Source organism: Larus michahellis, chromosome 9, assembly GCF_964199755.1.
Source record: "Larus michahellis chromosome 9, bLarMic1.1, whole genome shotgun sequence".
NCBI lineage: Eukaryota > Metazoa > Chordata > Aves > Charadriiformes > Laridae > Larus > Larus michahellis.
This window is the reverse complement of record NC_133904.1, coordinates 36,761,753-36,776,092: the sequence shown is the minus strand read 5'-3', so window position 1 is coordinate 36,776,092 and position 14,340 is coordinate 36,761,753. Positions and strand designations below refer to the sequence as shown.

Here is a 14,340-nt window from a genome sequence, read left to right as displayed (position 1 = left end):
TACTTTTTCCAACAGTTTTTCTGCTCTCTAGGCTGAAACTGAAGTGCATGGAGGACGGAACAAGTGTGATAGTGGAGCAAAGGAAGTTTGAGTGCTTGCAAGGACCTGTAGCTGATTTAGAGAGGATGCAATTCTAGAAAGATTTAACTTGTGCAGCACTTGAGAGGTAATGGCTAGCTATAATTAGTACCCAAAGTGATTCTTTGGGACCATTGACACGTGCATCTCACTAACTAGTTAGTACAAAGGTGGAAGAGACAATGCATTTGAGAACTGGTATGCTAAAACTGGGAGTTTGATGAGGCCATCTCATTTAGAAAGTGAGTCATTCAAGAGCTCAGAAGTACTGTAAAAGCTAACCTTTTAGAGAACACTTATAATAAAAGGAGGAAATGCTCTATGCTGTAGCTGAAAATGGACTGTGTGGTTTCGTTAATGTAGCTGGCCTCAAAGACTACTGCTTTTTCTGCTCTTGAGTAGGGGCTGTGGTGCATTTAAAAATTATTTTGGGGATAATAGCTAGGAATAATTCAGGGAGCTCTCTGAGGTAAGCCCAAAGCAAGACAGTAAATCTAATTGGATTAATCTAGGTAAGGGTTTGTGTTATCTACAATTTACTGGAAGCTCCTGTCTTCAAACCACTCTAGTGTTCAGCGCAGAGCATGCTTCATAATGGTGGTGCCTAGTAGGCATTCCTGCAGATAAGTCTTTCACAGAGATGCTTCGGAAGCACGTGCTCTTCAGGGGCAGAGCTGCTTAGTCCTCCAGCAAGATGGAAATTGTGCTCAGCTCTGCATCTGCTGTGTATGACTTGGTGCTTGTGCAAATGACCTTAATTAATCCCTTGGGTGGTGATGTCCATGTGGCCGACTGTACATAGGCAATTGTGTGATTAAGATACACATTCAGACATGAGGGTAAGAACAACTGAAACCTTTTGGCAGGCAATGGGACAGCCATCAGTGTCTGGGGAATGTGATGAGATGATGGCTGCCTAGACAGATGGCTGCCACTAGTAGAAAAATGTAGATGCTTTTATGGTCATGACTACTGGGACATCTAACTAAACGTACTGCAAGGTTTTTTCTAAGCCTTGTTAAGAAAGTGTAAAAGTAAGCATAACTGTGACTTTTTATTCCTAGTCTATATTCTTGACAAAGTAGAAGTTTGGGAAGTACTGAAAAAAGTCAATTGCTTAACTTCCTAAACATTTGGAACATCCAAAGAAAATCAAATACCTGAATCGCTTATGCTTGTTTGGATATACCACCCATGACATCGGATTATGCTAGATCATGGCATCTTTTAGCCAAACTCTATCGTGAGAAAAGAATGGCCTGTAGTGTTCCTTTATGGCTTATTGGCAATGGTTTCTGATAGTGTGTTTTAAAAGTTATCCAGTCTACAGCAGAGAATCACTTATGCTGCAATCAGACTTTTTAAAGAAGTTAAAATTTTTAAGTGCTTTCATCTGTTATAAGAAATTAATTCTCACAAAGGATTTGGAAAAGTACTGGCACTTTGTTTCTTGATTGGACCTTGTTGTTTACTGCTTTCTCATGCTGAAAAGGTTTAATTATCAAATACAAGCCACTACTCAACTGATTCTACATCATCACTTTGAACTTTTTTAAGGGGTATAGAATAACAGCAAAACGAAGAACAAACCCAAGCTCTTGAGTAAGCAGTTGTCTGTTTACAGTTTTTATCATGCTTTTTTGTCTGACAAATAGAGAACGAGTTTGATTGCACATAATCTATTCCATTTAAAAGCTCAGATCTTGACCATTCCTATAAAATGAATTTAAGCTTAGCGTTTTATTGTTCTGGATTAATTGTGCTACTTTTACTACAGATAATAATCTGAAAAAGATGTATATGTAGTTTGTATTTCTAGGTCAGGAGCACGTAAAGTTATTAAAATATTCTCTTGTCAGTTGGTAACTATACATGTCTTTCAGCCATTTTTCTTAAAAGTAGGCTAATATCTACTTAAGAAAACTAATTACTATCATTATGGGGGGGAAAAAAAAAAATCTGTGTGATGAGACTTTACAGTGGCCCTTGGTTTGTGCTGCAAACCAAGCTCTGAATCCTCATTCTTCCAGGTATATTGGAGCAGGCAGTGGTGTCCGCTAGTGGAGTGCTGGGGGAAGGGGTCCTGTGTGCTGGGGGAACTTAACTGTGGGTATGTTAGATGTACAGAATGTTTCTCTACAGGTGCACACAGCCTCTCTCCATTCGCAGATTGCCCTGTGCTTCCACAATTTGTTTTTTGACAGCCTCATGATACTGTCAGGTTTTGTCTTCTGGAGTAATTGTCGGGAGATGGGAACATTTCCATTCTTCCTTTATCTTGACTTTTCTCACAAGTTTTCTTTTTCATGTGCAACTTTATGTAGAAGTTGTGAATTGGAGGCAATTAAACGGTTTGATTTGTTTTAAAAACTGCTTTTAAATACCTGCTCCTATCTCCTAAGGAAATAGTAAAAGAAAAAAATGTTATAGAGTAAAAGTAATAAATACATATACTACTGATTTAGAATAAATACATATATTAGACTATAAAGAAGACTAGCTCCCTTGAAGAGGGAAAATAAATGTTTTGTGTTCTTATTTTAATCACATAATTGGAATACTAATGCAGAGCTAAGAATAGGTAAGGCTTCTGGTGTAGTTCATCTGTCTGGTGGCAAAAAAATGGAATAGCTTTTTGCAATTTTTTTAAATGGAATTTGTAGCAGTCATTTAACACTTTTTTTTCCTTCTAAAATCTAGTTAGAAGGCAGGTGATGCTTTGGTCTTCTAAAACTGTAGCATTGACCATGAGATGGCATTTGTTAACAAAGCTGCTGTTAAATCTGCTGTTTGGTATTACTCTAATTCAGCAAATACAGGATGCAGTTCTTGGGTAGTATGTTAAATTCTAAAGCAAATTCTGTTTAGACCAGTTTGTAGAATTTCCCTGGGATGTGTAAGCTTGCATGTGCCAAAGTGCAAAAATGCTATTTATTCTGTTATCATTGCCTTTTAGAATGAAATAGATACGGAGGAATAGTTATACTTAAGATGACAAGGCTTTCACTTACAATTTTTTTCTTGTATTTCACACATTGCTTTATGAAACCAGGTGAGTTGGTACCTTTTTTTTAAATTTCTGTAGAAAAACATATTAATTTTCAAAATTGGTTATCTTTATCATAAGGGAGTAATACTTGTGCCACCTGTTTCAGATTCTGTGTGGTACCGGACTTGGTTTTGATGGTCTGTTCTGCTTAATTCGTGTGGGGAGACGGAAGTTTCCATGAAAACACCGGCCTGTGGAGCTTGGGAGCCTTCTCACGAAAGCATGTAGCTTGTTTCCCTCTCAACAGGGATATATTCCAGTCCTTTTCATATAGATTTTAACATCTGATGGGAATGTAGAAGCTGCTAGTATAAGCAGGGAAAATTATCTTGGCATACTTATGTGAAGCTGCCAACGATGTTTCCTTATCTAACAAATTTGCTGATTTTAAAAAAAGCTCTAGCAAAGCTGGGCTTAAGTGATGTTCTTGCTAGCATTGTAACTCGGGTGCTGTTCAACCTTGATAATTCTCAGTAGAGCTGACATTCGTATCTTGCTGTCTCTTTATGCTGTTGTTGGGAAATGCTCTCCCCTAAAGCTTGATTCTGCCCTGCTCAGCTTGAGTCGGTGGCTGACCCCCACAGATGGTTAGGGTGGTGCTGGTGTTAGGGTTTGGCTGTCATCGCTGTGTTACTCTTTGGATGGCAGGTGTATTTAAATGCCGTGATCAACTCGATGGTGTTGAATCCAGGTTGTGTGAGCGCCCAAAGCTGGGGTGCTCCGAGGATGGAGGTGGTGGCTGGGGATGGGGTGAGACCGGACCCTGCGCCCGGCTCCCGCTGCAATGGCGGAGGCCATGGGGCACCTGTAGGCGGGAGCCTCCTGCTGGGCAAAGTCCTCAATACACTTTGTTTTGAAATGATGTCATGGGACTTGGTGCGTGACGTCAGGCTCCTGCCGGTGATGTAACCCTCCCTCTAGCCAATCGGAGCGGGGAAGGTTGGGACGGTGACGTGAACGACCCTAGCAACAGGCCCCGTCGGAGCCGCCCAATTAGAAAATCGCTGGGGGCGGCGAGGAGCCAATGGGAGTCGGCGAAGGAAGAAGGCGGCAGGAGGCAGGTCTCCCTCAGCCTCCCTCCGATAAGATGGCGGCGGAGCTTGTGATGGTGGCAATAACGGCTTTGTCTCCGTCCAGCGCCTGAGCCCGGTTCCGGCCCGGCCGGCCGCACCGAGCAGCGGCAGCGGAGACATGACCGCAGAGCCCGTGAGGTACGGCCCGGAGCCCGCCCATGACGGGGGGAGCGGCAGCCGCTGCTGGCGGGCGGCCTCCGCCGCTGCACCACCCGCCTCGGCCCGCGGCCCGGCGGCGGGTGTGGGGCGGGGACGGGCCTGGGGCGGCGGAGGATGGCGCGGCGGGAGGCGCGGGTGGGTAGCGTAGCGTAGGGTTGGGGTGGGGGGGTCCGGGGACGGCGGCGGCCGGGCCGTCACCTCGCCGCGGCCCGGCGCTTGACCAGCGGCGGCACGCACGCCCCTCCTCCCCGGGAACGGCGGGGTCGGGGCCGGGCCCGGGCCCGAGGGGCGTGTAGGGCTGTCCCGTCCCGTTTCGGCGGGAAGGCCCGGAGGGGCGGGGCCGCCATCGCCCGCCGTGCCCCCGCCGCGGGGATGTGCCCTCCGTTTGTCCGCCCCCGCCCCACGTGTTTGCGCTGTAGTAAAAGTCCTTCCATCCCGCCGATCCCCCCCCGTGAGGGGTCTGTTTTCACGCTGGTTTACAAGCATCTCCCTTTACCTTTGCAGAGCAGTGTCCTGCCGTGTTATGCTCCTATTTTGCTGCGTAAAGTAAGCAAGCTGACAAAAAAACCCCGAGTAAAGTCAGTGTTCAGAAAAACGCCATGTTCAACTATTAATCAATAGTTGGCATTGTGTGCTTTCAGTTTATTGGTATCTCAAGGGGTCTGATGAACAGGCCATCAACCGCAAATACTCCAAATGCCTGAGGCACTATATAAACAATAAAGTATTGTCACTTGACCCTCACGAATGTTGCACATATCATCAAAATCAAACAGTGTTAGGAAAGGGAAGCGTCGTGCTGTCTTGATCACTGAGCTTTGGATAAAGTTTTTTCTCTGGTCATATTTGTGTATCTTTACCACACGGTTTTAGACTTGAGTAATTCATAACTTCTGTTTAGTTCCAGCCAAAAGTTAAACGGATGGTAGTTCTCTTGTGTATTGCTTGATTTTAAAGCCTTAACGTTTCTGAGAAAGTAATGCATATGTCATTTACTTCTAACAGAAAGAGATTTTTAAAAGACTATAATTGTTATTGATGTTGATCACGTCTTGGATGCAAGTCATGAGTATCGCAAATATACATTATTTGGTGCATGACTTCCCAACAAAGTTAGCAGTTTGTTCTGCGTATGTTTTCTTCCTTATTTTGTAAGATAGGGGTTGCCCATCTCTCCCCCTTTCTCACTCCTACTTTTTCCCCCCCTCTATGTTCTTAAAGTATTTTGACAGGTTAAACCACATTTGTGTTGGATCGATTATTTCATGTATAGACTAAAATACTAATTAAGGGGCTTTCTCCTTTTTCTTCACCAGTCCCCGAAAATCAAGGGTAGAGTTTGATTTTTGTATAGCAAAAAGATCCAGCTTACTAATATTTATTGACTGTTCTACAGTCATAATTAGTATTATATATTCTGAAAAATGCTTTTTCATTTTGCTTTCTATTTTACTGTGACTATTGTGTTTTGTTCTCTGTTTTCCCATATTCTGCTTTATTGTTTTTTGAACCACTTGCTCCTGGTCTACATTATGAAGATTTTGTACTTAACTCTTTCCATATTCTTATGTTGTCATTAGTGCAACTATTAGTGTTGCTACTAAGGGTCTGCTTTAGTTGGTGCTTCAGTAGAAGAGGATACAGAAACTCATATATTTTGCATGCAATTTTTCAGATTACCTGTAGACAGAAAGGTAAATTGTATTATTTGAGATTATTTGTAATCTTGAAGATCAAAAAGTATGTACAAAATAGATGTGAGATTATATGTAGTCTTTGGGTTGGATCTGTCCCATGTAATAAGCAGGCACTGCAACAAACTACTTTTAAGTAGGTGGACATAATATTTTTTTTTTTTGGATGCTCCAAACTTTTCTTCTGTTTATGAACTCAGTTCTCATTCAGTCTAAATGTTTTTTGTAATTCTCATCCCGTATAGAGCTCATCTTGAATGGTTTGGTTTTTTGGAAGAACGGTGCTCTTCTAGGAAGTAGGCATGACATTGTAGGGTACTGTGGTTTCAGGGTTATAAGCTGATGAATACTTTGCATGGGCTTTTTCTTATTTTCTGTCAATTCAAGTTCTACTTAAAATTGGAGTTGGAGAGAGCAAGAGGGAAAAGAAAATCACAGCCACATTCTTTCTCTCTCTCTCCTTTGTTCCAATTTCCCACAAGTCCTGTTGGCCTGTCAGCTGCCTGCATTTCTGTCACCCTGCACAGTCACCCCTACACATTCGTTTCATCTTCTCTTATCTGTAGTTTTGCTCATGTAAGACGCATACAGAAATAAAACGGGAGATTGTTGTTAGAATTCTTTGGAAGATGTGCAAACAATAGAATTTTGATGGAAAATCTTTTCCCAGCTGTTCTGGAATATAGACTTACACTGTTTAAAAGGAGAGTAATCAATCAATACTAGCCTGGTAGCTATGAAGTTTTAAACTTTTGTTATATGCAATACTTTCATTGAATATTGAGAACCTAGGAGTCTCCCACCACCAGGATGAGAAGTTTGGGATGTTGAAAAACATGATGAAAACTGGAGTAACTTACTAAGAAACTTAAAAAAAATAACAATGCGGCCTCTGTAAAAGGTTTATAAAGACTTCTCTACAGCTTTTGCCCAAAAAACCAATCGGTTCCTACATTGTACAAAATAAGCACAACAATAGAAAAAGAAAACAACTTTTGAATCTTACTCACTTGAACCATCTGGTAGTCAGTGTTGTGATACTAGATTTTTTTAAGTTGGCAAAATAAACTTCATGTTTTTAATGATTCAGACTTTGCAAATTTCGGTATGATAATATGGTAGCTTGATCTTAACGTTTTTGTTAATTTTTCTGCATTTTTGAGTCACCTGAATGTCTTATTCTATGTGATACTATAGGATTGTTTGAGGCATGTTTTTTAATGCCATAATAATCTAATTGGAAGTAAGTCAGTAGCAATCTTACATATTGTCCGAAGGTACAGTGCAAGTTAGCTGTCTTTTACACAGTCATGTGGTAAGCAGATTCTTTGACTCTTCCCTCAAGAAGGGGCGCTGTCATCTTCTGTGTCAGGTGTGCCCCAGAGCCAATGTGTTTGCACTAATTAAATGAAATTCTCTAAGAGAGGAACTTACGGTGGTGACTTCATTATTTCTGTTTTAGTACAATACTGTCTCTGTTTGGGTTTTGTAAGCTTTGTGTCAGGATCTCTGTAGAGCTTGACTGAAGGTATCTTCATTTGCTGTGAGACAATTTGGTGTCACAAGGGGGTGTATAGTACAAATTCAGCAGTAGGATGGCCTTACCATTGTGGAAATTGAAATTCCCAGTACCGTTATAGATGAGCAGTTGCACACTCTGCTTGAGGAGGGGAAAAGTTATTGCTTTTTACATGGATATACCTCACCAAAAGAAAGTATCAAAAATAATACTAAAATGTGCTGTATTCACCATAAAAACAAATGCCTGCAGTCCGTGACAAAGTAAGTTTTTTAAATTGGATCCCTAGATGTGGCTTTTATAAGCAGGAAAGCCTAAGGATACCACTGAACCTCATGAAATCACATTTCGTATCACTGGAGCTCAGCTTGTGCCTGCAGGTGACTTGGAAACATAAATCAGTTCATAGATAGGTCAGCTGCAGGTTGTTCCAGTAGCGAGTCAGGAGGAGAAAGAAGAAATTGAAGAAATTCAGTAGCAAATATAATGCAAGGTTTTATATTGATGTTAAAAGGTGGTAGGTAAAGTGCCCTGATTTACTAAAGGAAGAGTGTAAAGCTTTCGTAATTTGTTAAACGTCTTGCCACCAGGCAGTTATCATTCAAGATGGATGATGGATTGATGGATGTTGATTTGCTTGTTGTATTTTTTTTTTAAATTTAGAAAAAGAGTGAAACCTTGAAAAATTCAAGAACTTGATTATGCAGGATGTTGACCAATTTCAGCTTTATTGCCATTTTTGCAGTTTATTTGCAAGTCTGAAAGCTGCACAGTTGTAGAAATTTCTGTCTTATTAGCTCTGTCCAACTGTAGGTCTTTATGGGTTCAGCTGTAGAAGCCTTGTTGGGCAAATACACCTACTGTGTAAAGCAAACCCCCAAAAAATTAGGCAATAAATTCAGGACTGACAGTGGGGCAAACTGACGTGACTTTTATCATGTGAAATAAAAAACTGTGCTTCAGATGGACTACAACCCTTAAAACCTCTAGCAAATGTGATTGGAAATATCTGGGAGACTTGAAGCTACACACTTTAATTCTTAGGCAGAGTTTGTAATGAATGATGTCTCATTGAGAATCTGTGATTGAACTCCAGGAAGCAGAAGGCAAATGAAGCAAAAGAGAAGGCGGTTTTAGAGTTAGAGGGACATGATGCTATTGGATGTGGAGGCCTTCTCTCCCTTTAAACAAAGCATCTTTAAGGCTTTTAAATACAGCTTTCTATTTTGTATGTTATATATGCTAGTTTGAACTTCCTTTCCTGAATCACTGTAGTAAGGTATTGACTTAGCCATGATTTTTGTCTCATAAAGGTGAAAATACTGTATTTAGATTTTTCAAGTGGTTGACTTCAGTCTTTTTTAGCTTCCAGATGATTTTGCCATCAAAGTTACAGACTTCTATGTGGCATTCAAACCAACCTAACAATGAGATTGTGTCTTAGTTTTTTTTTCTTTAATTTTTTTTTAGCTCCCATTAAAGAAACACATCAAAAAACAAAGAATTTTTCACTTTTTAGTGAAGCATGGTAACTCCTAGCCAAACCCTGATGTGGTTGTTTGGATAGCACCTTAACAAAAAGAAATTGTGTAATCTTCCTTGAACAGAATAAGCAGAATAAGGGGTCTCTTAGTGACTTTTAACCATTGCTTTTTCATTCCCCTTGTGTGTCTGGAGGAAAATAATTCTGTTTACTTGTCTGAACCTGTTATGGTGTACTTAAGCTCCAAAGTTACTTCAGCCTGTGTCTTCAACTGGATGGTATGGCTTGATTAAGCCCCTGTGAATTTAAAGTCATTTCTAAACGAAGTAAAAGAGTGAGTCTGTGTTAACGAAGTCGTAAGCATGGAATCTTTGAGTTTGAAGAAGTGCTAGATGCCTGCATCTCTTCTCAGTCAGAGCTTTGGTATTCAGGTGTTTTCTGACTGTATCTGATTTAATAAGTGTAATGTTGTATGGTTCCATCTAAACATTTGAGAACTTTTTTACAGTGAGAATGGTCAAACACTGGAACTGGTCGCCTAGAGAGGTTGTGGAGCCACCGTTGGTGGAGGTACTCAGAACCTGACTGGATGTATTTCTGGATGACCTCCTGTAGCTGTCTCTGCTTTTGCTGGGAGGTTGGACTAAGTGATTTCCAGAGGTCCCTTCCAACCTAGATGATTCTGGGATTCTTGGTGTCGTTTGCCTCACCAACTAATTTTGCTGCTGCGTGATCGTTCAAGCTCACATAGTGTATTGCTGCCACTGAAGTTATAGTCCCTTCCTCCCCAGCTTGGGCTATCATCACCTCTTCTTGCAGAAACATTTGTACCAATGAGCAGTGACCTGGATTAGGGAAATTATCTCGATTTGGTAGAAGAAATGGCTACTTTCAATATGGATCAGCTTCTGTGCGTAGGTTAAAACAAATACTCGTACTGATGTGGAAGAGAAAGGAGAGAACTGAGGGTGTAGGTGGCATCGTGTGTGTGTGTTGGGGCACGAGGGTTTGCATCCTTTGGCAGTAGAGCTGGTTCATGCCAACTTGAGCAGATTGTGTGAATCCTGATTGTAAAGCCTCACTTATTTTGGCATAATTGGTGTATCAGTATAAATAAGTTATAAAATATTAGTCTTATTTGGGCTGTACAATATCATGTTGCTTTGCCCTTGGAAAACCACTGTTGAGTTAAAAAACAACCAGTAGGAAGTGGTCTGTTTCTCCACCTTTATAAAACCATATTGTTTTACTTGTCCAATGGATACAATGGTAGGCTGATTTTATTTTCTGGTTACGTATTTTTCTTCAGAGAGAAGTAGGTTTCTTTGCATGTTGCAGGTATATTCACTCCTCTTCAGATTAGGGATAAGAAAATAAGAAACTTCTGTTGTAGGTTTTGTCGTCTTTCACTCTTTACAGTGGCCTTAGGCTATTTGATTCGTGTGTGTTCAGCCACAATATCGATACATTTCATATGAAATGACTATGTAGGCTCTGCTCTTGTAACTGGAATCTTTGAATTGGGGTAAGTCTAGTACTTTTCCTTCTCATGAAGAAAAACTTCTATGAAGATTTGTAGGTGACAGAATACTGTCCTGATTGTATCAAGGCTTAGGAAGTATGAAAAGAAGTTACATACTTTTTTGGGGGGGGGGGGGAAAAAGGATGCCTAGTGTGAGTTCTGAAATTTTGTGTTGAATTAAATTACATCAGTTTCAGCTTTATTTACTATAAAACAGTAATTGTCAAAGGTGGTCATGTTTGTAACACATTAGACATAGAAATGCTTTAGAAAAATATGTTGTGACCTCCTTCAGAACTTTGGGTTCATGCATATTAGCATCTGAATTAAGAAGTGCATTTTTGAAAGCTGTTTCCAGATTGTCTTTGCTTATTAGTTTTGTTGATAATGCAGGGGGTCCTTGGAGTGCACAAACTGGATTCCTTCTGTGTGGAACTAAATGGAGAGATGTGCTTCAGCATTCTTGATGTGCTCCAACTGCTAGTGCTTGTTCAGTCTGCAGAACCGGACTAAGCCTAGTTTGGCTTACTGAAATGTATGTAGCATGGATATTGGGTCATCAGCACCAAACTCTTCTGTGTTCTGATGTGGACACGGTCTTTTTCTTTCTCTTCCTCTTCCCACAGTCTTAATTTAAATATCCAGAATTCTGCTGTGGGCTGTTGGATTTCTACCATTCACATGGGCATACAATCTGAAGCAGAGGATAGTAGTCTACAGACCGGCGGTTTAAAAGCATGCTTGGTTTTATTTTTCTTTAATTTTTTTTTCCTAAGGATTGTTTAATTTTGTCTGCTTAATACTTGTTCTGCAGTATTTAATTTCAACTTCAAAAGTGAAAAATGATTTGACTTAACTTGAAGCAGCTGTAGAGATTAATTTAAAAAACTTGTGCCCTTGAACTACTTTAAAAGTTTAAACATAGAAAAATTTTAGGCAAGTGTTAAACTTAAGGAAGGTGAGTACTTAAGATAGGAAAAATTTAGGAAAAGCGTATTTGTCAGCATTGACATAGATGAAAAGCTGGAAAGCACTCCTGTTTCACCGACTTTCAGGAGCCACTTGAAATTCAGATGAGGGACATTGAATTAGACTAAAAGTTGATAGGATCTTCTGGAAGAATGAGAAATTAATTTGTTTAAAGAAAATACAGTTTTAAAACTGTTCTTCCAGATGTTAACAATAACAGGGACATTCCCCACTTATGTTTTTGAAGTGTCTGAAGAAAGTAGATAGAAACTGAGCACAATAACAAGGTTTTTCTAGTGTAGTTTCACAGTATAATCCAAAATTAATTTAATTTCCAGGCAATAAAATCTGAGTAGGGTAATGAGAAATAAAACTAAACCCTAAAACACCTTCCCCCATCCCTCCCTTTTTCTGGGATCAACTTCACGCTTGATTTCTCTACCTCCTGCTGCCGAGTGGCACAGGGGGATGGGGAATGGGGGTTGCGGGCAGTTTGTCACATGTTGTCTCTGCTGCTCCTTCCTCCTCACACTCTTTCCCTGCTCCAGTATAGGGTCCCTCCTATGGGAGACAGTCCTCCATGACCTTCTCCAACATGGGTCCCTTCCACGGGTGCAGTCCTTCAGGAACAGACTGGGTCCCCCGTGGGGTCGCAGGTCCTGCCAACAAACCTGCTCCAGCGTGGGCTTCTCTCTCCATGGGTCTCCAGGTCCTGCTGGGAGCCTGCTCCAGTGCGGACTCTGCACAGGGTCACAGCTTCTGTCAGGCACCTACGTGCTCCAGCGTGGGGTCCTCCATGGGCTGCATGTGGCTATCTGCTCCACCATGGACCTGTGTAGGCTGCAGGGGGACAGCCTGACTCACCATGGCCTTTCACCAGGTGCAGGGGAGTCTCTGCTCTGGTGCAGAGCACCTCCTCTCCCTCCTTCTTCACTGACCTTGGTGTCTGCAGAGTTGTTTGTCTCACATATTCTCACTGCTCTCTCGGGCTGCTGTTGCCCAGCTTTTTTTTTCCCCCTTCTTAAATATGTTATCCCAGAGGCACTAGCATCGTTGTTGATGGTAGTGCATTTGCATTAAGTATGTTGTGTCTAGATCAGGACACCACCTGTCCCTTCACTTTTCTTCTTATAAAGTCTATTGATTTGTAGAATCATTTAGCCTAGTAATGTGATTTGCATATTACATACTTTTTTTTTAATCCTAATAAGGGCTAGGCATTTACTGTTTTAAGATTACAGCACTTGCTCTGAATTTAGGTAAGAAATGGTATTCTTCTAAGATAGTTTCCCAAGGTCACAAATCAGGTTCATGGCCAAACCAATAATAGTAGGACACCTTTCCTTTCTTTCCTGTTTTAATTAGGCTAAACGGTGTTGAAATAGCTCTGGACTGATGGTGAAGCCAGTTGCTTAGAACATGCAAGCCTGAAAACTCCAGTAAATAGTGTAGGGACTGTTGCTGTATAGTAGAGGGAGGCTGCTTGTTTCACTTAGTGCTTCTGAGATGGTTGTAAATTTTTAGGCTCCTATGTTTTTTTGTTTTGTTTTAAATGCACATTTTATAGGTTGTGATCAATTTAATAGTGAGTATTAATGTATTACAAAGAAATGAGGATTTTGCAGTAGAAGCTTTAAAAAAGATTGTAGATAATATGTTCTCAACTATAAATGCATGACATAAAATTGCTTTTGTACAAAAACAGGTAAAGCACTGCCCTAAATTTAAATGTCTTTGTGGTGAAGTATAGTAAGCGTAACACTTTTACTTACATTTGACCTGATAGTCCTTAGTACAGGCTTATGGTGCAAAATGCTGAATAATCAAGAGGAAAAGCAAGTTGAGAAGACTCTTTAGTGTTAGTCTGTAGATTTTTTTTTTTTTGATTGTTTGTCGGTATGAACATTTTCCTCTGAAATTACAATTTTAGGCTAGTTAGGATAAGGGTTAATAAATAGCAAAGGGTTAATAAATGTTCCAAGTGTTAGTCACAAAGACACATGCATACTATTCTGAATTTGTTTTGTATTGAGAACAATAATATTAAACTCATTTTCTTTTCTAAAATGTTGTTACCAAAACAAGTTATTTATGAACTAAATGAGCAGAATTCCACATGTGGATTTTTTTGGTTTTACTACCAAAAATGTACTTTTTTTGCGGCCTTTCTGAATGTGCATTAGTTCTTCAGACCATCTGTAATGGATATAAAATCTCTTTATGTACTTTTACTATCAAATAATTCTGAACAACTCTTTAATTTTTTTTTTTAAACTAAATGTGAATAAATTGTCATTAAATCTCCTTTCCAAAGCAGAGCATGCAATCTGTTAAAACTGAAGTGTACCATTATCATCTGTAATGTTTTCCAAGTATGCCCTCCATCCATGACAAAAAGGGAAGCCCAAGTTTAGGGACTGGCAGTTGTGTAGCAGCATGAGTTCAGTAATTAGAGGGAAAGACTTTTAAACAGATTGAGAGAGAAATTTTAAGATACACTTGAGAGTAAAACAGGCTTTGTTACCCACTTTTAAAGTTGCTCAAGTGAGTGATGGTGTATGTATGTAGCCTTGAAAGAAAAGCGTCCTGTAGTCATGCAGAAAATCTTTCCATTACGAAGTGCTGTTTTGTTTTATTTTGAGTACTTCAGAAGATTTAAAGAAATTACAGGTTTGGTTTTTTCTTTAAAAGGATGTTTTATGCTGGTCTATATGTGGTTATTTTCACTGGTTCAGATAGTCATTTGCATTAATGTGATGATACCCTTTCAGTCATTGCTCAAGAGAACATTCGC

The 14,340-nt window shown here is 40.2% G+C and overlaps 1 protein-coding gene across 7 annotated transcripts in view; it reads left to right on the top strand.

Annotated features, from left to right (window-relative positions):
* The first annotated feature begins 4,144 nt into the window (after window positions 1-4,144).
* Window positions 4,145-14,340, top strand: part of ATRX (ATRX chromatin remodeler) — an 84,758-nt gene continuing 74,562 nt past the window's right edge. For 3 of the 7 annotated variants that reach the window (XM_074601611.1, XM_074601610.1, XM_074601609.1), the window contains exon 1: window positions 4,145-4,338. In XM_074601611.1, the coding sequence (XP_074457712.1) occupies window positions 4,319-4,338 (20 nt within the window). In that variant the 5' untranslated portion in view covers window positions 4,145-4,318. Of the gene's footprint in view, window positions 4,339-10,970; window positions 11,113-14,340 lie in introns of all 7 variants that reach the window. The other 4 variants (XM_074601615.1, XM_074601614.1, XM_074601612.1 and 1 more) reach the window with 3 other exon arrangements.